The sequence below is a fragment of the Acinonyx jubatus genome, chromosome A1 (genome assembly GCF_027475565.1).
Source record: "Acinonyx jubatus isolate Ajub_Pintada_27869175 chromosome A1, VMU_Ajub_asm_v1.0, whole genome shotgun sequence".
Classification (NCBI taxonomy): Eukaryota; Metazoa; Chordata; class Mammalia; order Carnivora; family Felidae; genus Acinonyx; species Acinonyx jubatus.
The window spans coordinates 77,049,240-77,074,167 of NC_069380.1; the positions used below are offsets into that span (position 1 = coordinate 77,049,240).

At 40.4% G+C, this 24,928-nt stretch overlaps 1 protein-coding gene across 1 annotated transcript; it reads left to right on the forward strand.

The window, feature by feature from the left end:
• The first annotated feature begins 5 nt into the window (after positions 1 to 5).
• ABHD13 (abhydrolase domain containing 13) lies at positions 6 to 23,652 on the forward strand. Its single transcript, XM_027065211.2, has 2 exons — positions 6 to 289; positions 18,305 to 23,652. The coding sequence occupies exon 2, from the start codon at positions 18,325 to 18,327 to the stop codon at positions 19,336 to 19,338; it is 1,014 nt and encodes a 337-aa protein (XP_026921012.1). The 5' UTR covers positions 6 to 289; positions 18,305 to 18,324; the 3' UTR covers positions 19,339 to 23,652.
• The last annotated feature ends 1,276 nt before the right edge of the window (positions 23,653 to 24,928 follow it).

Below are 24,928 nucleotides of genomic sequence, written 5' to 3' on the forward strand. Positions count from 1 at the left end.
CGCATGCCCGGGAGGGCGGGCCGGGTTCCCACTAGGAGGAGGAAGGCGGAGAGGGGAGCAGGTGATGTGGGAGCCGGCGGGGACATTTGCCGGCGACACCGAGCGTGGGCCGGAAGTGGAGGAGCCGCGAGCGGCGCCGCAAGAGCTCCGGGCTAGACCGTGGCGACGGCGGCGGCCCCTCGGCTGGAGGAGGACGATGAGGAGCGACGGAAGCGGCGCGGGGGGACGCTGCCGCGCGGCAACGGATTCCGTGTCCGCGGCCCACTGCGCAGCCTGCGAGCAGGTCTAAGTAAGTACGGTGCGCGGCCGCCGAGCCGCCGGGTGCGCTCCCGCCTGGGAGGGACGCGGGGGGCGGCCGGCGGGGCCTCGCGGGCGCCCGGGACCCGAACCTCCTCCCCGGGGGAGCGGGATCCGCTCCGCAGCCCCGCGGCCCGTCGCGGGAGCGGGCGCGCCGGTTACCGAGCGCCCGGCGCTGCCGTGCGGGGCTGGACGCGGAGCGCGTCTCCGAAGCCTGTCGGCGGTCTGGCCAGGAGCGCGCACAGACCGGTGCTTGGAGCTCGCCCCTCGCGGCCCGCGCCCTCCCACGCTCCTGGCGAAAGTGACACCGAACTCCCCCAGCTGCGCGGTCAGAGAGGGCCCGCAGAGTCCCGGCCGCTCCCCGCCACTGACAGGTGTAGACCTGCGGATTGCATGGCAGCAAGTTTGGGGTGTCTAAGAAACGGCGCGAGTGCACCCCACGCAATTGAAGTCGACTTTGCCGTCGATTTTTGTCAGCGTTTGCTTTCTGCAAAATGCGATGCTGGTGATACTCCCCGGGGCATCATAACCGAAAACAAATCTTTTATTCGGCTGTTTTACACAGGTTCACTAGGTCATAGTAACTGAACATTAAGGCACAAGAGGCTTCCAGTTTTGATGTTTGGTTTATATTGATCCTGTCCTGGTTTCTTTGGCCCGGGTGAATACTTATCTGTGTCCATACTTAGATTAATCACATGTCTTTTACCAAGAAGTTGCATTTTATTTGAGTAAACGATAATTTGCTGCCATGCATGTAATGGAATCTCATAATTATGCCACCTAAAACATAGACTGCTCAATTCAGTTAATTGTTGACCTACTATGTGCCAGGCACTGACTACCGAAAATAGAGAGAGAATTGAATAGATGAAGTCACGGTCATCGAGGAGCTCCCAGTCTGTGTAAAACAGGTGAATTAATTATTCTACAGTAGTAAGCGTCACCACATAAATTTGTACGAACTGCAGGATGTGGAATGGTTGGTAGGGGGGAGTAGAGGTCCAGGAAAGGCTTTCTGAAGGAGCTGCTACCTGAACTGGGTTTTGACAGAAAGGTAACGCATTGCCCTATTTATTTCCTGTGTGCACATCCTCCGGTATTCTCCAGTGAGTCTCATCCATTATTTAATCCAAGTCTAGCAGAACTTGTAGTTGTGCTTACTTTCATTCACCCTGCTCTAGTGGATGTTAGAATATTTAAATTTCGTCTTCTAGAAGTGGCTGCATTAACACACTACGTACGACATTTGATGCCAGCAGTTTTTCTGTTACATGTTTCGTCTCCCTTTTAGACGTGAGGAAGTATATATTCAGAGAAGCTAAGTGAGTTGGCAAAGGCCACCTAGCTATTAGCAGACCAGGCCAGGAAACCTGTCTCTTTCCACTGCCCCACGCTGGCTGCCTCCCATTGGTAGCTGATTGGAAATGATGACTGTGAACCTGCTTAGGGACGGCTGTGTGTCCAGACCCAGGCGCACCACATGCCTTCGCGGGCCCGCTTCTGGCCCCTTGCCCTCTGAGTGACAGGATTTACAAACCAGATTGTGCTGGATTAACAAGATCACTCAGTGATACGTTCAGGAAGCTGTCCAGCCTGGCGTTTTTCTAGGGTGCCCTCTCTCTTGTTACTCATCTCATGGGATTCTTTTCCTATTTTTCTGTTTCCCACTAATTTAGAACTCAATTATTACTCAGATTCTAAAATCTTTCCGAACCTTGTTTCATCACCTCAGGGATGCCTGGGGCCCTTATATATGCTTCTTGGATGTTGACCAAAAAAGGTGTTAGTTTTCCTAATTCTTCTAATTAAGATTTTTGCCCCTCAAATGATACCTTTCATAATAAGTTATTATAGTTTATGTTAATGTTTCTTATAGGTGTTAACTCCTTCAGCAGTGCATTCTACTAAAATTGCAAAGGTGTACTATTTCCAGGGCATGCACTATATGCATTAATGAGTTAGCCTAGGGTCTTACCTTTTCTGTAACAGTGTTGTTATAAGAAAATGACTTTTCAGTTCCATCCATCTGGTTTATAGTAAAGTGTCTAGAACAGTACCACTTCATAAGTTGGAAACATACTAAATTTCATTATCTTTTTTTTTTTTTTTTAGTGTTTATTTATTTTTGAGACAGAGAGAGAGAGAGAAACAGAGCCCGAGCAGGGAAGGGGAACAAAGGGAGGGAGACAGAGAATCTGAAACAGGCTCCAGGCTCTGAGCTGTCGGCCCAGAGCCCAACGCGGGGCTCGAACTCACAAACGGTGAGATCGTGACCTGAGCCGAAGTCAGACGCTTAACCTACTGAGCCACCCAGGTGCCCCTCATTATCAGTCTTAATTCTAACATCATTATTTGCATTTTTAGCCTTCGTGGATTTTTTTAAAATGATTTTCTTTCTTACAGATATTTGTAATCTCAGAACAGATGGTGATTGGCTTCCAGTGGCAGTGAGCTGTCCTCTTTGTTCTGTCAGTTGACTCTATCTGCCACCCCTTCCTTGCTTCCAGTAAAAGGGGAAGGCACAAAAATGCTCTGTGTCGCCACCTGGTGTGTTTGAGATACCTGCCCAAGCAGAGTTCAGTCCCTGAACTAGTCGGCTGTCCACCATTTTCATAGGCAGTTGGCGCTTCATTTGTCCCCTGGGGCTATTAATACACGCTTCTTCATTATTGATGACGTGTGGGTAACCGTTAGGGAAATAGATAATTCATTCTGTGGTGTCTCCCGACACTCTGATAGCATTTTGTGTTTCCATTTCAGCTGTGCAGCTGGCATGGTTTCTTCACTTTCCAGCGCTTAGCAGAGAAGGGGATATATCGATGCAGGAAGGCTAAATCTGCATTCTTCATTACTTGAAATGTGATTGGAAACTGAATTCCCTTAGAGTCCTTAATAGTACCGCAGGATACTCGTTCTTACCCTGTTGTACAGCTGTTAGCAGCTGTTAGAATTTGCTTTCTACTTTTTACAGTCTTCTTGTGAACCTCCATGCTGTTCTGTCACTTGTAGTAGGTTTTTTAATGTATGATCAGTTTTTATTCTTAAAACTATTCCTGAAATTATCAATCTGAGATGGACTCAAGGGTCTTTAAAAATGATAGTACATTGATGAATTAGGAGTTTCTTAGTTGCATTTATAATTGGTTAACCTTTAGTTTGGGGGGAATTCGTGTGTCACATCTAGGTAACCATTGTTTCAAAGACCTTTTTTCTGTTGGCAGAATCAGTAAGTCTAATGCAATGTAAACTTTTGCAGTTAAAAAAATAGAATAATTGGCATTTACTTTTTTGTGTGAGAATTCCAGCCTTTATTAAAGTATAATTTTAAGTGTGATTAAAAGAATAACTTACATACTCTGCTAGTTATTGAGGCAATAAGCAAAAAATGTATTCAATTAGTCAGAGAAAGACAAATGTATGACTTCACTTATAGGAGGAATTTAAGATGCAAAACAGATGAACATAAGGGAAGGGAAGTAAAAATAATATAAAAACAGGGAGGGGGACAAAACATAAGAGACTCTTAAATACAGAGGACAAACAGAGGGTTGCTGGAGGGGTTGTGGGTGGAGAGATGGCTAAATGGGCGAGGGGCATTAGAGAGGACATTTGTTGGGATGAGCACTGGGTGTTATACATAGGGGATGAATCACTGGAATCTACTCCTGAAATCATTATTGCACTATATGCTAACTAACTTGGAGGTAAGTCAAAAAATTAATTAATTAAAAAAAAAAAAGGCAACCACACATGAGAAGTATCAGGCATGTGATGTGAGAGGGGCTCAAATCAGAGCCCCCTTCCCTGCATGGTACTGATGTGACCTGCCAGGCCCAGTCCAATGGCACTGGAGGGGGTGGTGTCTGAGGGCCCTCCTTGCTCCAGACTGCCCCAGAACTCAGGCCCAGGAAGGGATGAGGTGGGCCGTGTGTGCATCCCTGTACCTCTGTCTCGGGTTTCTGCCTGACTCCATGGCCCCCTTCAAGGTGTTTTTCAAGGCTAGCTGCTTCCGATCCATTACTTTCAACCAAGGCCTGGACCCAGATGGTCTCAGGGGCCTCTCACTCTTTCCTTCCCACCACAACCCCCACTGCCCCCCAGTCCCCCAGTCCCCAGGGGCCCCTCTGCCACCGCCTGCCCACTCACTACCAGCTGGCTACCTCAGGGGCCACCTGCTGTCAGGGGCTTCTTCCGCCCACTCCACCTCCCCCCAGGCTCCCAGCCCCCCGACAGAACTAAGTTCCCTTTGGCCGAGCCCCTCAGCACCGCCGCTCCCGGCTCACACTGACCACCCGGCATGTCACACCATGCCATACCATGCCACGCCATGCCCAGGGTGCGGGCTCTGGCACCACAACCCCAGTCCAGGTCGGTGAGCACACTGGACAAGACAGTCCCTTCTCTCTTTAGAACCCAGTTGCCATGCCTAACCAGAAAAGAGGTGATCCATGGGGTAGTGATGGTTCCTTTCAACAGTGGTGGTCCGGGTCCCCAGCCAGACCGCCTGGGTGCCAGCTCTGTGCATCTCCCCCCCCCCCCACCCCCGCCACAGCCACATGACCCTGGGCACATCTGTATGTGGGGGTGGCTGGTACCTACCTTGAAAAGTTCAAGGCGTTACATGAGGAAATATTAGGGTGACCATATATCTGGCTGTGCCCAGAACAGTCCCAGTTTGTACCTGTTGCCCTGTCACAGTTAATCGTGTCTCCTTTCGCTCTTACTAGTGAAGAGAGGCAGAGAGCGTGCTGTGTGCCTGGCAGGATATTCAGCTATTCAATGATTATGACAGTGCTCATTCTTTTTTTTAAGATTTATTTCTTCACTTAATCTCTACCCCCAACGTGGGGCTTGAACTTGCTACCCCAAGATCAAGAGTCACAGGCTCCAGTGACTGGGCCAGCCAGGTACCCCTGTGATGTCAATTCCTGATTGCTGAGGCAGTGACACAAATCTGCATGTGATAGAATGACCTAGAACCTGTATGGATGTCAGCTTCCCGTGTTGATGCTGTTCTCCAGTGATGGGAGGTGTTGCTGTGGAGGAAAACTGGGGGATGTGTACATGGGACCTCTCTTTACTGTTCTTGCATTTTCTTTTGCATCTGTAATTACTTCAAAATGAAAAGTTAAAAAACAATGTGTCCCTATAGTTTGAGTTTTAGTTCTTGATATATTTAAGTTCTCCTCTTTAAATTTTGGATAAGGAGTTGATAATAGATTACCAGCTTCAGTGGGCAAGCAATAATATTTTTTGGCAGGGAGGAAGTTGATGGTGGTTGTTACTCTGGACTTGAAATTAATCTTTAGTGTTTGCCATCGTGTACTTTACTTTCACTAGAGAGAATGACCCGAGTTCCATTAACAAAGCAAAAGCAAAGCATTGCAGTGTTCATAGCAACTCATGATAGTTCCTTATATAGTCCTGGCTTTTCTTTGTCTCTGCCCGATAATACTCCTAAAACAGGCCGGGTCTGTTGTTTTATGTGAAGGTTGTGTAGCCAAACTTATTTTCTACAATTTTAAGTGTGTGCTCTTTAAAAATATGTTTCTTTGATAGTAGTGGTCTGGGAAGGAGACTGAAATGTATGATGAATAAAATATCTTATAAACCTCAGTTGAAATATAAAATCACTGTATCTCTGTGCATCTGAGTTTTCTAGAGACTCATTTAAAAAAATTTTTTTAATGTTTATTTATTTTTGAGAGAGTGTGAGCAAAGTGGAGGAGGGGCAGAGACAGCAAGAGACACAGAATCTGAAACAGGCTCCAGCTCTGAGCTGTCAGCACAGAGCCTGGCGCGGGGCTTGAACTCAAGGACTGTGAGATCCTGACCTGAGCCAAAGTCAGACATTTAACCAGCTGAGCCACCCAGGTGCCCGGACACTCATTTTTAATCTTGGTGCATACTTAACCTCTCTCACTTACTTTTCAATTACTCCTTAAAGTCATCTGGGCCCTCCAACCTCTACTAGTCAGTAAAGACCATGTATTTTGTAATCTAATGCTTATTTTCCAGTTCTGCCTTTCATTTTTCTCTGTCACCTGTAAAATGAATTTGTGAGACCCTAGGGATTATTCAGTTTAACAGTTTGGTTCGACAGATATGGAAACTGATACCCAAGGTAAAAAGTGATAGACAGGAAGACCCATTATTCAGGGTCCCCATATTTAAATGTGGACTTAGTGATTTGAGAATGTGTGAAGCAGGGTTCATTGGGTAAAAGCCTCACCCAGGTGACACAGAACTTGTGCCTGAGCTGAAAGTTCTCTCTCCAAAGCTTGTCGTTTGTCTTATGTTTGTGATCCTTGGGAACCTGAAGACTGTTAGGTGTTTTTGTTAAAGGTATTTATCTTCCAGAATCTAGCAAGCTGTAACAGCGTATTACAATGCACAGAATATTTAAATTAAAAGAGTACATCATTCTTTTGGAGGTGGGGGAGTTCTGTTTTTATTTTATTTTGTTTTGTTTTGTTTTGTGTTATGTTATGTTATGTTATTTATTTTTTAATTTTAATTCCAGCATAGTAACATACAGTGCTACACTAGTTTCAGGGATTTATTCTGAGGGTGCAAAAACATTTCAGTATTCTCAGCATGATACAACACATTAACAAATTGTAGGACAAATCATATGGTCATTTTGACATTTGGAAAAATCATTTGAGGGGCACCCGGGTGGCTCAGTCGGTTGAGTGTCCAACTTCAGCCCAGGTCATGATCTCACGGTTCATGGGTTCGAGCCCGGCATCGGGCTCTGTGCTGACAGCTCAGAGGCTGGGGCCTGCTTCGGATTCTGCGTCTCCCTCTCTCTCTGCCCCTCCCCCTATCCCCCCTCTCAAAAATAAGTAAACATTTAAAAATGTATTTTAAAAAAGATTTGAAATAATTGAACATCATTTCATGATAAAAACTCTCAACAGAGTGGGTATAGAGGGAATACACCTCAATATAATGAAGGCCATGTATATAAAAATCCCAAAGCAACATTGTACTCAGTGGTGGAAAACGGAATGCTTTTCCCCTAAGATCAGGAACACGACCAGGAAGTCCACTCGCCTCACTTTTAGTGTTCTAGTACTGGGGGTGCCGGCTTCAGTGTGGCCTCTTCTCTCCATTTTGTCATCGAGTTTCTTCTGTCAGTCCTCGGGTCGATTTCCAGCGTATTTCGGGTGATTTGGTGGCTACCTGGTTGTGTTCCTGGGCCGAGACAAGTGCCGCCGTCCTCCTCTCCCCGTAGTACATCATTCTTAATGTGAGGGTGACACATCTGCGGAGGGAAAGGCAGTAAGGTTCTAGGGTTAGGCACTATGGAACAGTGGTTTTTAAACTTTCTGGTCTCAGAACCCCTTTACATTTTAAAAAATTGTCAAGGATGCCAAAATGTTTTTGACATGTGTACTATACACAGATTTGTTGTGTTAGAAATTAAAGCTAGGAGTTTATAAAATATATAACGTCATTTTAAAGTGGCAGTAAAAAAATCATTACATATTCACAATTTTTTTTTAATTTTTTTTTTAACGTTTATTTATTTTTGAGACAGAGAGAGACAGAGCATGAGCAGGGGAGGGTCAGAGACAGAGGGAGACACAGAATCCGAAGCAGGCTCCAGGCTCTAGGCTCTGAGCGGTCAGCACAGAGCCCGATGTGGGGCTCGAACTCACGGACCGTGAGATCGTGACCTGAGCCGAAGTCGGATGCTTAACTGACCAAGCCACCCAGGCGCCCCCACAATTTTTTTTTATCCAAAACAGCTGTCTTTGCAAAACAATTAATGAGGAGTGTGGCGTTGTTTTACATTTCTGTAAATATCTTTAATGTCTGCGTAAATGGAGGCTGGCAGATTATCATCCTTCTGCGTTCATTCTCCTGAGGTAGGTGGTTTTAGGTAAACTCTGAAGAAAATTGGGCTCACATATCCCTGCAGTTGTCAAGGGAGGAGTATCGTGGCTGTTCTTTGATAACTGCAGTATTCAACAGACGGTAGTCACACTGTAGAATCCGAAGCCTGTATCAAAGAACTTTTCGTCTTTGTCACATTGACATCCAGAAGCTTATGTTATAATGAATTTTTATCCATGCTGGATCATGGGACATCATTCATTGGTGACTTGGAAAATACTAGTTTTCTGTGTTGGGCAGATTCTTCCAAATGTTGAGTCATTTCGTAGGTTGTCAAAAGTCACGTTTGCTAATATCGTCACCACCACGATGCCATCAGAAGAGTCTCCGAAGTCATGGGATGCTATTGGCCACTTCACATTCATTTTTCATAAAATGTCTACTAGACATCTTACTCTGAATGACCATACTTTATCAGGTGGCTGTTTCAGTAAAAATGTTGTCACCTAGAAAAGCAGCTGGGTCAGCTCACAGCTCAGAATTTCAGCATTCAGCGCTGGTGTTGTTTGTGTCCTCTGCATTTTGTCACACAGAATATTAAAAATGTGTACTCACTGGTTGAGATATAATCCTTCCCATTTTGTCACAAAATATTAAAGATGTATATTCACTCGTTGACATATAATTACATTAATAATTTTTGCGGCTTTCTCAGTGACATTCTTATGTAAAAATGACTTCTCTCCCCTTCCTGGAATCCGTGGGGATAAAGAATATGATTCTTAAGTCTTGGTGCCTCTGCCTTGATTCTTGCTGCCTGTCATTGGTTTTGTACCATAAATGCAAATGCCCAACAGTGAAAAGCCAAATAGAGTATAGGCAAATACGGTATAATTGTAATATTGATCTTGAAGACACCTATAAAGGGTCTTGGTGACCCCTGAGAGTCTGCATTGGCATAGAAAGATCTCAGGTTTAAGAGGGACCTCAAAGATCATCTATTTCAACTGCTCTGATTTCCTCTACCCTGGGGTTGTCAGGTGTTTACTTAGTTATGCTTAAATACTTCCAGTTCCTGTCAGTAATTGTGCTGAGTAAAAATAAGTGGCATAGACAGTTCTTTGATGGCAAGTAAGAGAAATTCTTAATCCTGGAGTTATGCTTTGTCCTGTGTTTTAAGAATTTGTGTACATTTCCACTTGTTTTCTGTAAGTAATTGAACATGATGAAACGCAGGGATTACTAAAAATTATGTTGTAAAGGACACATAGTTGTGGTTTTATTTTTCTGTTGGTGTGTTTAAGGACAGTTGTGATCTTTGATTTTCTTTGTCTCTTCTATACTGAAATGAACTTATGTTAGACACGCACTGTTAGGTATGCCCATGTCTGTTTCTTGAGTAGATCACGAGCCACTTGAGAACAGGGGCTGTGCATTTACAATTTTTAAATAGTCTGTAGTGCCTAAACACTATTATTCACCTGGTAGGGTCCGCATATGTGTGTGGCATTGTCTTTAATCTGTAAATAGTGTGGTAGGACACACTGGAATCTGATGAGGCTGGGAAACCAAGTATGGGTGCTTCAGTGGCCCGGCTGGGTTTGAGAAATCTCCCGGGCTTGGCGGTAGTATCCTAAGGACTCGTGTCACTGAGGATGGACATGACTTCCGTACTGATCTCTTTTATTTAAATATTTTTCCTCGGAATGGGAGCATTTGCGTTTCTCCAAGGACATACATATGAGGGAACACACAAGATAATTCATGGAGATCAGAGGAGCACGCCCTCACTAACCCTGCTGACTTAGCACTCTGCTCACACTAGCCAACCTGGTGGTTCTGACACATTTGCAGCTTCAAATTGTTTTTATTTTTTAGTCTTAAATTGGTTATTGTATACTTATAATGGTCTAATACTTAAATACCTGAAGCATATGGAGCACTAAGCTGAATAAAACAAGTTAATCAGGACCATAAAATTCTCAAGATGATCGTCACCAGACCTGTAAGTTGTATTCATAGGATTAAAGTGCTTATATAGTACATCAAGATGTTGCTGATGCTTCAAAACTATTCTTCTGAAAGGAAAACTATCCTAATTATTTCTACTTTGTCATAATAAAATCATAATAAAAATTAGTCATGTTTTCAATAGATTATTTTATTTTATTTATTTTTATTTTTGAGAGACAGAGCACGAGCAGGGGAGGGGCAGAGAGAGAGGGAGACACAGTGTCCGAAGCAGGCTCCAGGCTCCGAGCTGTCAGCACAGAGGCCGATGTGGGGCTCGAACTCAAGAACCACGAGATCATGACCTGAGCCGAAATCAGATGCTTAACCTGAGCCAGCCAGGCGCCCCTCAATAAATTATTTCTTGAGACGTGCTTACTAATATCACTATGATACCTCTAATCACTTGGTCTAAATAAAAAGCACAAAATTATTTTTTAAGTTGATTGTTTTTCATTCAGAGTCAAGACCTGTGCATGTTATGATAATATGCTTATTTTTGAAATTATAACACATTAATTAAATTTTAGTTTAATATATTATTATACATTGAGCCCCAGAATTTTACCTGTGGTTTTTGAAAAAGTATTTGTTTATACATCATGCTTTTTTTGTTTGTTTGTAAGTAATGTAAAGCATGGAAAATGTGAGGCGGAGAAGGTTGTGGTTAGTTGTAGAGCAGTTTGAGGTGTCAGTGAAATATCAGGTATTCAAGGAACAGATAAACCGAGATTGTAGGTGGAGTAAACATAGAGAATCAGAATGATTTATACACGAGTGTGATACTCGGAGGCATGAAAAAGAATGAAATTGCTGAGGGAAAGGAGGTAGATGGACAGGACCTTGGGAAATGCTTCTGTTTGGGGTGGGTCAGAGGGAGCAACTCTGGAATTTGAGTTACCGGAAGCTGAGGGAGAGTCCGCGTTCGGTGCTGCTTAGGGTTTTGGGGCTGCGGTGTAGATTGAGAGAATCTGTTGGATTTGTTAGCAGGTGAGGTGCACTTTTTGTGAGAGATCGTGGTGGGAGCTTGCGCATCACATTCTCAGTGAGTAGTTACTGGGGTGGTTTAAGCCACAGGTAGACGGGCTGTAGAGACATTTGACATGCGAGGCCTGGTGTGATAAAGTGGCAAGAGCAGAACTGAGGGTTGGGAATAAGTCAGATATTCAAGATGTAGGCATGAGGTGAAAACATGATAATGACGGAGAGGCCTGGAAGATGACAGGGTGTCTATCGGTTGGCCGAGTTTCTGCCGTCTTCAGGTCTAATGAATGCCTTTTACCTCGAGGCACCTTTCTAGTTAGTGTCAACTTTGGTTTAACTTTGAACGTATTTAACCCACCATTTCTGTGGATTGTTTATGATACTAACGTGACGCATTTGAGCACGCAAAAGAAGCCGGCAAATAAATCGATGTCTTCTGGAAGCACATTTCATAAACGTTTGCCTCGTAAAATGCACTCTCGGGTGTAGCCAGTTGCCTTGCGTATTGTCCGTGACCGGCGGCTGGATAGCCGCGCTCTGGAGACCTGATAGACCATACCTGGCACCACTTCTGTCCCCTCTGTTGAAGGACATGGGATAGAAAACCCAGCACGTCAGCATCAGGTGTGTTGTCCCCAGATAATAATAGCTCAGGCCGTGGAGAGGGAGGGGACATGTGGGTGGGAGCAGATGCCACCCCGACTTGGCTACTTCTTGCTCCTCGGGAAGTAGTATCTTTTGTAATAGCACGTGCACACTGCGTCCGACTCGCCAGAGGACACGCCAGTTACGGGTCAGATCCCCACTGCCGGAAGCCCCTCTTTATCCTTCCCCTTGGACATGTGTCGCCCTACTCAGGGCCTGCTTAATCCACATTTAGCTCACCAAGAGGGGTCAAGTTTACCACGCACAATGTTGCTTAGAAACGGCTGCTATCCCACCTTTATCAGGTTTCCAGGGAAACAGTGCTAGAAGGTTAACCAGAGGTCATTTTTTTCATGCTAGAGAAAAGGTTTTGTTAACCCTTTACCTACACGAATTTATTGGCAAAATAGATGGCAGACTTACATACCACTAGCTGTAGGATCCGTGCGGTGTACCGTTTCAGAGGTACTGCGCCTTGGCAGGGACTTTCGTAACATCTGGGTCTATATGAAATTGTTTTTACGTGCCAGCAGGTGACTCCAGTAACTGTGTTCTGCTGATGGTTTCAACAAATTTAGTAAATAAAAACATCCTTCCTGGGGCGCCTGGGTGGCTCAGTCGGTTGAGCGTCCGATTTCGGCTCGGGTCATGATCTCACAGCTCGTGAGTTCGAGCCCCGCGTCGGGCTCTGTGCTGACAGCTCGGAGCCTGGAGCCTGCTTCTGCTTCTTTCTGTGTCTCCCTCTCTCTCTGCCCCTAACCCACTCGCATTCTGTCTCTGTCTCTGTCAAAAATAAATAAACATTAAAAAAATTTTTTTAAAAATAAAAACATCCTTCCTATTCGAGGCTTGCTTGTTCCAGTTCCCTTAAGAGCACAGAGGTGTGACACAGACTGGGGAACAGAAATTACTATCAAATTGGGTCAGGTAAGAGTAAGGCGGTCTGTGAGTAGAGGTCTCTGTCTAAACCACCAATAAATATGCCAAAGCGTATTAAAAAGGGGACAGCACACTCTCAAGTGTGTACTTGAGAGCAGTTTTTATTAACCTGTCCTTAGAATTGATTTCCATTTGAGATTCCTCCAAATGGGTTGACATTTATTCTGGCTTCCACCATTTAAGATTATAAAATTGCATTTGTTTATCACAAAGAGCTTTAGTTAAGGTGCCTTTTCAGGAATGCTTTCTGGAAAACCTTAAGTTTAATTCTTGTTATTGCTAACCAAAAGTGGACTCACATATGCCATTTTTCTAATGTCCAGTCTTAAATATATGTGCCCAGTACTCAGAATACAGTTATGTTTTCTTAGAAGGCTAATAATGTACATACATTATTTATTCATTTAAAAAACATTTTAGTTTGGAATATATGTAAAGTGGTGTCCTACCCAGTAGAGATAACAGTAGTGAAAAAGAGAAAAACGGTTCTTGGCTTTATAGATTTAAATTCAATATTATATGTTGAAATTAGAAATTAAAGAGGCTACTTTGAAAAAGATAATTTTTCCAAGTTTGAATAATTGAAAATTGTAAGTCTTTTTTCTCTATGTTTGATATATATGTATATGTGAAATGTTCAAGTAGTTTTGGTAACAATTTTGTTTGATTTGAAAACTGAGTCAACTCCTGATTATCCACGATATAGGAACCCTTATCAAATTTCTAGATTTGCTTGGCACATTGTGGTGTTGATGTTAATTTGAGCAGAACATGGTTAAGAACATAGTGGTGTAGCTAGAAACACTAGTCACAAAGGAAAATAAAGTTCATATGTCTATAGTATCTGTACATGCTTTTCAGATTAGTTTCATTTGGTAATGCTGACCAGCCTGATATGTAGGCATTTAAAAAATTATTCCACTGAAAAGGGAATTCAGACTGGAAATAAGTGATAAACACAAGATTGTTCAGCAGCTATATGGTAGAGCAGAATTTTAGGGTCATGGAATTTTAGCCATGTGTTTTTTCCTACTAAATCACCAAATGAATGGTGTTTCAGTTACTCCTCTCTCTGATACCACTGTCACAAATGATTGGCTTTAACTATGAAAAAGACAGTAAAATTGTTCACTGAAGACATACCTTAAGTGGTATCTTATTTTCGAAATAGTGCGGTACTCTAGTATGTTGGTATTTTATATCCCAGACCTTGTTAATCCTAATCATTACACAGAATTTTTTTATTTTGATGTATAAAGTTAACAATGATGTGTTTTCACCTTTCTCCAGTACAGCGCTTGGTACACATGAAAATCCTTGACAATCATTTGTACTTAAAAAAAATAAATAAAAGTAAGTAAACATGAGATGAAAAGTTTAAGTGGGCCAGATATGTTGTTGAGATTCGTGCACTGCGTTGAAGGGATGTGGCGTAGCCCTGTGTGATCTAAGCTGTCGATAAATAGCCGTCAGAGAGGCTATTATTATGAGAGGCATTGGTTGATGAGTGATCTGGAATATTGGCTTATTTGGCTGCTCTGAAGCAGCCCCTCGCAGTTCTGGTTTTTAACCAGGTCGTGACACCCAGTGCTCGGGTGCTTTTAAGCTTGAATTTTTTTGTTTGACTTTCTGTATCTGCTGTTCTCTAGCTCACCATGGTGTTCATGTAATAAAACTTGCTACAGCTGGGTGGCAGTGTTGACCACAGAGAAACTTCAAGAAAATGCTGTGCTGTTGGTTTATGTTCAGAGAGTCATTTGAGTAAGAATTCAAATTTGAAAGTGTATGTTCAGCGAGCTAGTAAGTAAGGTATGGTTGGTGGGGTAGTGGTGAAATGTCAAATCTGTTACATCATCTAACTCGCCTTTATGGCCAATCGAATTTAATTTGGTTTTATGATTTTTTTTTCAGTGTTTAATTCAGTGAACAAAAGTGTCAAGTTTATTAGCTTATGGAATACAGCTAATAAAAATAAATTTTTATTTTTTTAAATAAAATAATATTTTTTAAAATACTATTTTATTTTTTAAAATAAAATAATATTTTTTAAAATACTATTTTATTTTTTAAAAATAAAATTTTTTAAATTTTAAAAATCAGTCATTAGCAATTATCTATGAAATTTAAGAATAACTTCTTTATGGTAGTTTTGTTTGCAAGTAAAAGAGGATTTAATATTTTTTAAAACTTGGCAAACGTATAAATAGATGACTGCTACATAAGAAAGCTTACAACGTACCTCACTTTTTTTGCTTTTTTTAAGACAGTATGCATAAAGTTTTTTATTTGATAACCAAAAGATATTGACTTAAAGTGCTTTTCTTCTGTATTTTCTTTTATCAATTATAATTTTCAGAAATCTTTAAAAACATTTTTCTCCAGTAAGTCATTTTCTTCATTTTTCTCTGGTTCTCAAATAGAATTGCTCTGTCTTCGTTTCACACTTCTCCCCCAGGTGTTTATGGCCTTTCTAATATGTCATACTAATCTGGATTGACTCATGATGGGAAATTGTAGTAAGGGCTGTATAAAAGATTGTGCTTATTTCATGATACTAGCAGTCTGAAATTTCTTTTTAATCCAGTGTGAAAGAAATTATTGAACTCTTTCTAAAAAATAATGCAATGCTGGAAACTAGTAGTTAATTTAAATAAATTATTGTTTAACTGGGAAATCCTGCAGGTAAAGAAGAAAATATTTTATTCTTACCTCAGTTTGTTTAGGTACAATTTATAATGTGAAAAAGAAAATTGACAATAAGTTGTATCAGATTGATCTTGACTAATTAGAATATATTAACTATCTCTTTAATAAAATTTGCCTTCAACCTGCCTAGCTCAGTGAAGTTGTAGGATACAAAATCAATATACGAAAATCTGTTGTTTCTTTATACTAATAATTATCAGAAAGAGAAATTAAAGAAAATGGTTTTGTTTATAACTCCATAAAAAAATAGAATACCTAGGAATAAGTTTAGTCAGGGAAGGGGAAGACCTCTACCCTGAAAACTATAAGACAAATATGAAAGAAATTGAAGAAAACACAAATAAATGGAAAGATAATTCTGTTTTCATGGATAAGAATTGTTATTATGTCCATATTACCCAAAACGGTGTACAGGTACAGTGCAATCACTACCGAAATTACAATGGCAATTTTTACAGAAATAGAACAGTGATCTTACAATTTGTGTATGGAACCACAAAAGATCCCAACTAGCCAAAGCAATCTTGAGAAAGAAAAACAAAGCTGGAGGCATACTCCCTCATTTCTAACTATATTACAAAGCTATGTCAAAACAGTGTGGTATTGGCATAAAGACAGACACAGTGATCAATGGTGCAAAATAGAGTCCAGAAATACACCTACACATAGATGGTCAATTAATTTACAACAGAGAAGCCAAGAATATACAATTGGGGCAAATGGTGCTGGGAAAACTGGATATCCACATGCAGAAGAATGAAACTAGGGCACTACTTTACAACATACACAAAAATTAACTTAAAATGGATTAAAGACGTTAAGATCTGAAACCATAAAACTCCTAGAGGAAAACAAAGTAGTGAGCTCCTTGACATTGTCTTGGCAATGATTTTTGGATCTGTGACACCAAAAGCAGAGACAACAAAAGCGAAATAACTAGGTGGGACTACATCAGACTTAAAAAGCTTCTATACAGCAAGGGAAATCAACAAAATGAAATGACTGAAGGGGAGAATATATTTGCAAAGCATATATCTGATAAGGGATTAGTATCTAAAGTATATAAAGAACTCACACAACTCAGCAACAAAACAATATGATTATGAAATAGAAGATCTAAATAGAAGTTTTTCCAGAGAAGACATACAGATGGCCAACAAGTACCTGAAAAGATGTTCAGCATCACTGATCCGGGAAATGCAAATGAAAAACCACAGTGAGATGTTACCTCACACCTGTCAGAATGGGTATTATCAAAATGACAAGAAATAAATATTGGCGAGGATGTGGAGAAGAGGAAACCCTCGGGCACTGTTGGTGGGAATGTAAATTGGTGCAGCCAAGGAAAAATAGTATGGAGGGTTCCTCAAAAAATTAAAAATACAACTACCATATGATCCAGCAATTCTGCTTCTGGCTGTTTATCCAAAGAAAACAAAACCGCTGACTCAGGAAGCTATATGGACACCCATGTTCATTGCAACATTATTTACAATAGCCAAGATATGGAAACAACCTAAGTATCCATTGATGGATGAATGGATGAAGAAAATATGACATGTACACACAATGAAATATTACCAAGCCATAAAGAAGAATGAAATCTTGCCGTTTGCCACAAAACAGATGGACTTGAGACAAGCATTATGCTAAGTGAGATAAGTCAGAGAAAGGCAAATCTGTATTATTTCATTTATGTGTGGAACAAGAAAGAAAGAAAGAGAGAGAGAGAGAGAGAGAGAGAGAAAGAAAGAAAAAGAAAGAAAGAAAGAAAGAAAGAAAGAAAGAAAGAAAGAAAGAAAGAAAGAAAGAGAGAGAAAGAAAAACACCTAAACCCCAAGTTTACAGATACAGAGAACAGGTGGCTGGTTGCCAGAGGCAGGGATGGAGGAAATGGGTGAAGGGGATCAAAATGTACAGACTTCCCGTTATAACATGAATCATTTGGGGACATTAGGTACAGCTTGGCCGCTATCATTAATACTGTAGTGCATACTCATGGGGTGCTGGGGGGGCTCGGTTGAGCGTCCAACTTCGGCTCAGGTCACGATCTTGCGGTTCGTGGGTTCAGGCCCCACGTCAGGCTCTGTGCTGACAGCTCGGAGCCTGGAGCCTGCTTCAGATTCTGTGTCTCCCTCTTTCTCTGCCCCTCCCCTGCTCCTTCTCTGTCTCTCAAAAATAAAGATTAAAAAAAAAATTTTTTTTAAATACCGTATTGCATACTTGGAAGTTGCTAAGAGAGTGGATCATAGAAGTTCTCATCACAAGAAAAAGAATTTTGCAGCCATGTTTGGTGACAGACGTTAACTAGACATACCGTGATCATTTCTCAATATAGACAAAGATCCTTACGTTGTACACTTGAAAACAATAAAATGTATGTCATTTATGCCTCAATACAAAAAAGAAATTCTCTCAACCTACCTAGCCCACTGATGGGCACACCAGGAGCTTCGGGATCATGCTCGTTGGCCTTTGGGCTCTTCGTCCTGAGGAGCTGGGAGCACAGCCATTGACTTACGCCCCTGAGCCTCCGTTGCCTCATAAAAATTTGGGAACAGGGCATTAGCTGATTTTTGTGTCGAATCAAGGAGGATGCATTAATGAAAGTCCCTGACAGTAATTAAGCACTTTTTTAGAAAAATGTATATATTTTGATGAATATTTATATTTTGTACTCCTAGCAGTGGAAGCAGAAAGGAGACTGTTGAGACCAGAAGAAACAGGGGAATTTGAACAACGGTGGATGGAATGATGTAGCCTTCCAGGGGTTCTCTTAGTGCCGTGATTTACTGTCACATGGATTTAACTTTTAAAATAATGTAAATTGAATTACTGATTCTCTCTCTCTCTCTCTTTCTCTCTCTCTCTTTAGGACACTTACGAAGAGCTACAATGGAAAAATCCTGGATGCTGTGGAACTTTGTTGAAAGATGGCTAATAGCTTTGGCTTCGTGGTCTTGGGCCCTTTGCCGTATTTCTCTTTTACCTTTAATAGTGACTTTTCATCTGTATGGAGGCATTATCTTACTTTTGTTAATATTCGTGTCAATAGCAGGTATTCTGTATAAATTCCAGGATGTATTGCTTTATTTTCCAGAGCAGCCATCTTCTTCACGCCTTTATGTTCCCATGCCCACTGGTATTCCACATGAAAACATTTTCATCAGAACCAAAGATGGAGTGCGTCTGAACCTTATTTTGATAAGATACACTGGAGACAATTCGCCCTATTCCCCGACTATAATTTATTTTCATGGGAATGCAGGCAACATAGGTCACAGGTTACCAAATGCATTGCTTATGTTGGTTAACCTCAAAGTTAATCTTTTGCTTGTTGATTATCGAGGATACGGAAAAAGCGAAGGAGAAGCGAGTGAAGAGGGACTCTACCTGGATTCTGAAGCTGTGCTAGATTACGTGATGACTAGACCTGACCTTGACAAAACAAAAATTTTTCTTTTTGGCCGTTCCTTGGGAGGAGCGGTGGCTATCCATCTGGCTTCCGAAAATTCACATCGGATTTCGGCCATTATGGTGGAGAACACGTTTTTAAGCATACCGCATATGGCCAGCACTTTATTTTCATTCTTCCCAATGCGTTACCTTCCTTTATGGTGCTACAAAAACAAATTCTTATCCTACAGAAAAATCGCTCAGTGCAGAATGCCTTCTCTTTTTATCTCTGGGCTCTCCGACCAGTTAATTCCACCAGTAATGATGAAGCAACTCTATGAACTGTCCCCGTCTCGGACTAAGAGATTAGCCATTTTTCCCGACGGGACTCATAATGATACGTGGCAGTGCCAGGGCTACTTTACTGCCCTGGAACACTTCATCCGAGAAGCAATAAAAAGCCGTTCTCCCGAAGACATGGCACAGACCTCACCCAACGTCACGATTATATGATGCTCTTCTGTTTGATTAACGCACTGTATTTTAATTTGCGCGGAACGATAAAGAATGTTCCTTTCTACAAGTGTGTTATGTCTGTACTTGTCTGAAGAGTGACATTAAACCCTGAAAGGACTTCAGTGCTCCTTTGAGACGATCCAAATAGTTTTTGACATGTGAAGAACTGTAATTCTTGGGATTATTTCATAGTTTTCATCAAACCTTTCAATGTGGTCATGTATCCGTATCTTTCGTTTAATATGCCAGTATAATAGCATATTGTATTCAAAAGTTTCTTGTTGCCAAAATGGTGTGCTTCGCGTGGCACTTGGATCCGTGGCTGGGTGTGGAAGGAGATCTGCCAACGAGAAACCTTTGAGTATTATTCCTTTAGTAAGTACCGGGACAATCATGGCAAGCAAACTTAGTTCTGTAACTGCATTCTTCACCTTAAAAGTTAAAATGAAATGCATGATGGTATTTTAGTCCTTGAATTATGCAATGCATCGTTTTTACTGTAAATAGCACTGGTCATTGACCGACATATACGGTAACCTGGGTTATATCTATTTTGATGTAAACTCTATTTTGTTTTCGGCGAGAAGTGAAATCGAGGCCTGTGTGCCGGCTGCCATTGCATTTTGCTCTGGTGAATGCTGAGATCCAGCTTTTTCTTACAAGTAAATGGGACCCCATTTTCCAATATAAATGTACCGTGTTTTGTTAGGTACAGTCTGGATCATAGCATGTAAAAATAGAAATTTAGAATTTTACTGCAGCTTTGATGTGCACATTTGAACTTTTTAACATTTGTAATTTTGGTGGCAAAGAGAATTTTAGCTTCTGTCGATTTTGTAAGTCTACAGCTCAACCACTAATAGCGATCATAATGACAATTAGAACTTGTTTAAGAAATAAATTGGCGAGGCTTATCATTACATGATTGTACAGACTATTTTACAGAAATTCCCACACTTGAGTTTTAAGTCCAGTATCTAGATATATCTAGCCCACAACAGCCAAGATATCATTTATTGGACTTTCTGAAAATAAAAGTTACAAAACCAAAAGCAAAAAACCTGTTCTTTGGTTTAATGTTTCAGTTGTTCTTCTATAGAGCATTAAAAGACAGTTTCAGGAAGTTTTCTTTTTCTCCTCCACATAGGAGTGTGGGAATGAAGGAACTCAAGAAGTTTTTCTTACAGAACCTATTACCACATTTAACAATTGCGTGGCTAGAAGTGAGAAGTAGTATTTAGACTTAGAGAAGAGTAAGAAAAAAAAAAAGAGCCCGTAAAACTTGCAGAACATACCTTAAAAAATATAAGCTATGGGGTATAATTGTGCTACGTTGTTTCAGGCTGTCCTCAAAAATTAGATGTAATTGAGCTCTGTACATTATGTCAGCTTTAACATAGAATATTTTGAATATTTAGCTATATTTATTGGCTTTGTGCAAGCGGCTAGAGCAGAGAAATCATGGGTCAATATTCTTGACCTTAATTTTAGAATCTTTCCATGGAGATAGGGCTAGAGATACTTTTGCCAAATAACATTCTTATTCACTTTATGTCAGTATTTAGAAAAAAATTCTAGCAAGTATGATTTCCTGTTTTTCTATAAATTATTGTTTAAAAGTCATGCTTTAAAAAAAAAGTTGGTAATGCATATCATGGAAGGCGTATTTTTATGTATAAATTCACCACAATTAAAGGATACTTTTCATCTTATTGGTCATTGCGATGTAGAATGACTCTCCTAAATAGTAGTGTATTCAAAAGAAAAAAGTTAATACAACAATCGTAGTGTACTTAGACATGAGCTTACTTGGTGCACCTTAGCTTGTATCATCTTTAAGGTTTGGAGTACCTTTGTATGTTTCCCTGTAACCATTTAGCGTAGTACTTGTGAAGGGGTTTATCCACTTTAGTTGTAATGAGTATTATGCTGATGAAGTATAAAAGCTTTTTCTTCATCAGTGTTTTGTTCTTATGCTGCTTTTTTTTTTTAAGGTTTATAAACAAATTTTTCCCCCCTCTAAAGCCAGGCTTTCAAAAGTTGCACAGTACTCGTGTATTCACCCCCACCTTCATTCTCTTCGGATTAAGGGGCATTTGTTCCTGCAGCAGAGGGAAGGGACTGTGTTTAGGGTGGTAGGACATCATTCTTTCCTGGCTTCTGTATCTGAGATTTCCTTAGATGGGAAGAGGGCAGAAAACAAACTCTTGTGGTCAGAGGTCCATGAAGCCTGTGACATCGTTTTTTCACAACATGTCTAATTTTGTGGCCAAAGCAGTTGGTCTTAATAAAATGTGAATTCTTCATGAGTCACTCCTTCATTGGGACCCAGGTTTTAGTGGGAATAGAAGTGTGTCCACCTCGTGTATTAATTTCTGGCTCATTTTGCAAGAGCAGCTGTAATAAGAGTTTATGAATGCATTTTAAGTTTTTAAGCTACTGTAAACTTGGAAATCCTAGAATGATTTTAAATCTGTCAAGATACAATTCATTTAGAGAAAGTTCCGATATTTTAAAAGGGATCATTGGGGCGGGGCGAGTGGGGGATGGCAAAAAGGACACTCAAAAGGAGATTGTAGAATATGGGGAGAAATAGTTTGTGATGCATAAAAGGTGCTAAATGAAGAGAAATGGCTGGAAAGGGATACGTGACGTGGTTCTTCAGTGTCGATCCAGGAAATGACAAAACGACTAACAGATAAGGTTGGGCGAAAAGGCTGCCTAACTGTGCAGGACAAAACGTTCGAATGCATGTTGCCTCTAACCAAGAAAGTGACTAGAGCACCTGACGTTGCAAATACCTTGACTGTAAAATTGGCATTTTTATCAAAATGGTATTTTCAATTTTGTTACAGGGCAGCTTAAACTGATTTTTTTTTTTTCATGATGAGCTGTAGACACTTGGTAATCACCCAAGTTCCAGCTTTGGTGATGTATCAGTTGCATTGTGGTTCTCATTGAGAATTCATACCACCCGATGCATTTATATTCATTTCTTATTTTTGTAAGATTTGGTTTGAGGTGGGAATAGGTTTGTTTGGTCCAATACGGAATGAAGGCCATATTCAATTTTATATAAATTATCTCCCAATCTCAGTTTAAGAGAAATTTCATTGTTGAGTCCCTTTCTTCCTTAAGGCTAGGAAAAAATAGGGTAAACTTTTTAAAGGATGTCACAGAAGTCACTTTTAAAATTAGGTCATGATTGAGATGTATTGAACTCCTCCAGTGACCACTCCCCTCCATGTTTCCTATTAAGTTTGACAACAATTATGAAGAAAAAAAACTGTGAAAAATACTAGTTACAATGCTTTTGGATTATCCACTTAAGTTTGTGTATTTTCATATCACTCAGGTAAAGTTGGAAATGACAGAGCACAGACATCTATTTTTTAAATCAATAGGGTAGAAAATGAAAAGCACTTCTGTTTATTTATATTACCATATATGCAATCATCTTAGCTAATCAGACATAATATATTCATTTGTATAGCAAAATAAATGCATTCATCCTAATTATAGCCAACACGTTTTTGCCAAATGGTGCAAATATACCTCCATTTATATTTTGTATCTTAAAATTGTAGTTTAAAAATAGGACTATGTATAAGAGACACTTTTTACAAAAAGTGCCATATATACATATGTAACAGGGATGAGTGTGTGTTGTTTCATATAATTTATAACAATTTCTGTCAGTACAGTGAATACTGAAAATGTGTTTTCAACACATCTAGGTACATTCAGGATAAGAGAAGTTAACCCAGTCTCACGATGTAAATCATATTTTTGTTATTTGCCATATTTTATTTGAAGCAGTAATACAATTTTATAACAAATTTGAATGTTATAGTACACAGTGTACTAGCCATAGCAAGCAAACATTTACATTGGGTTTTTCATTTACAATAGATTTCTTTTAGAATATACTTTCTATTTTTCTGTACTGACATATGCAATAAATTGATAACATTAAAAGTTTGATTAATGTCTTAAGATAGTTTGTATTTAGTCTCCCCCCCCCCCAATTTTCTATTAGCCTAAATTATATGGTAGAACATTAAGGTTTCCTTAATGGTTAAATAAAATTTCTGAATTTGTGCGGAAATTAATGAATTTTTATTGTAGTAATGGTGTGGATGATAAGTGTAAGTTAGATTTATATTCTCTTTTTTCATATTATTCTCCCACAGACATTTAATTTAATAGTAAATGTTTTCTGTATATGAGCTGCTGGTGAATGAATAGGCCCCAAAGCATTTGATGAGTTAAATGAATCTGGGAATGAATAAATTTTAACTGTTCACAGTCCTGTTGTGTTCAGATTTCATAAGTGCCTTTTCACAAAATTCTGGTCTTTTATTTTTCTCCCATTACTATTGAGTTGATGGTTGAAGATGATTAAAAATTGCCTGATGCTCATTCAGTCTTCAAGAGTCTGTAGCTTGCTTTCCCTGACAAGAAACTCACATGCTTCAGTAGTGTCAGAACCAGTTGGATAATAGGAAATGTATTACAATTACAATACAATACAAAATGTCACAAACCTAAATGGCTGTCTGCCGGTGGAGATGAAGAGTTCACCTATTCGAGACCACCCTTCATGAACAGATGTAGGGGGAGATAGGATCTCCTGTAGATTTCCCTGAAAGACTGCCAACCTGAATCCCAAGAGGAAGTAGTTTTGAGATTCCTCAGTTCTTACTCCAAAAAAAAGTTTTCACATTCCCATTTCACTCTCCAACTCTTGTTTTACGTTCTGTTGCATGCTAAAAGTCATCAACAGTTGGGTCTGTTCAGAGAAGAGACCAGTTACCTTGTTAAGGACAAGGGAGGGAAAGACATTTTTTGAATACCTACAAGTGTTCAGACCCGAGTGTAGAGCATGCTAGTGACCATTGAAGCCCCACAACAAACCTTTGAGTAATTTGTTCAGGAGTAATTTACTCTTTAGGAGCACTTCCAAAAAAATTGGCTGTCAATCAAAAATTAGAAATATTACGCAGCAAACCACACTTTCCCCAAAATACTTGTTTTTCTGTAGGAAAAGCTAGAAGTTAGCCTTGAAATACTTCTCATTCTCTTTTTTCAGCCCTTGATAGATAATAGATAACCAAAGCTCAAAAAAATAGGGGAGTTCTCTTCCTCGTGTACTGAAATAGATACTTTGGAAACTGATTCTTTTTCCAGTCCGATTTCTTTTGCATCCTTAACCACCACTGCCCTGAAATGATTTCACAGTAGGTAGGTCTTCTGTTGAATGCTTGTGACATGCCAGGGACTGTCCTGACTCCTTTTTGTTCTTTATTCCTGATCACTGACTAGTTTGTAGAACTGGTTTCCAACTTTACTGATCTCACTCCTTGATCTTTGTCCTGTTCTAACTTGCCAAAACAACACACCTTTCCCTCACAAAGGGCACTTAGTGACTGCCATCTCTCTTTAGAGTCAGACTTCTTGGTCCCTAGGGTCCTTCACAGAGTAAACTTAGCCATGTTCTAAAAGGTGGCGACTCTTTCAGGAGTCCGACTCCTTTCTCTTCTATGTAGTTGAGCATGCCAGGGGCTTTCACCTCTAAATCGAATGC

Bases quoted from the DNA above. Each gene is read 5' to 3' on its own strand.
- ABHD13 (XM_027065211.2), top strand. From the start codon at position 18,325: ATGGAAAAATCCTGGATGCTGTGGAACTTTGTTGAAAGATGGCTAATA.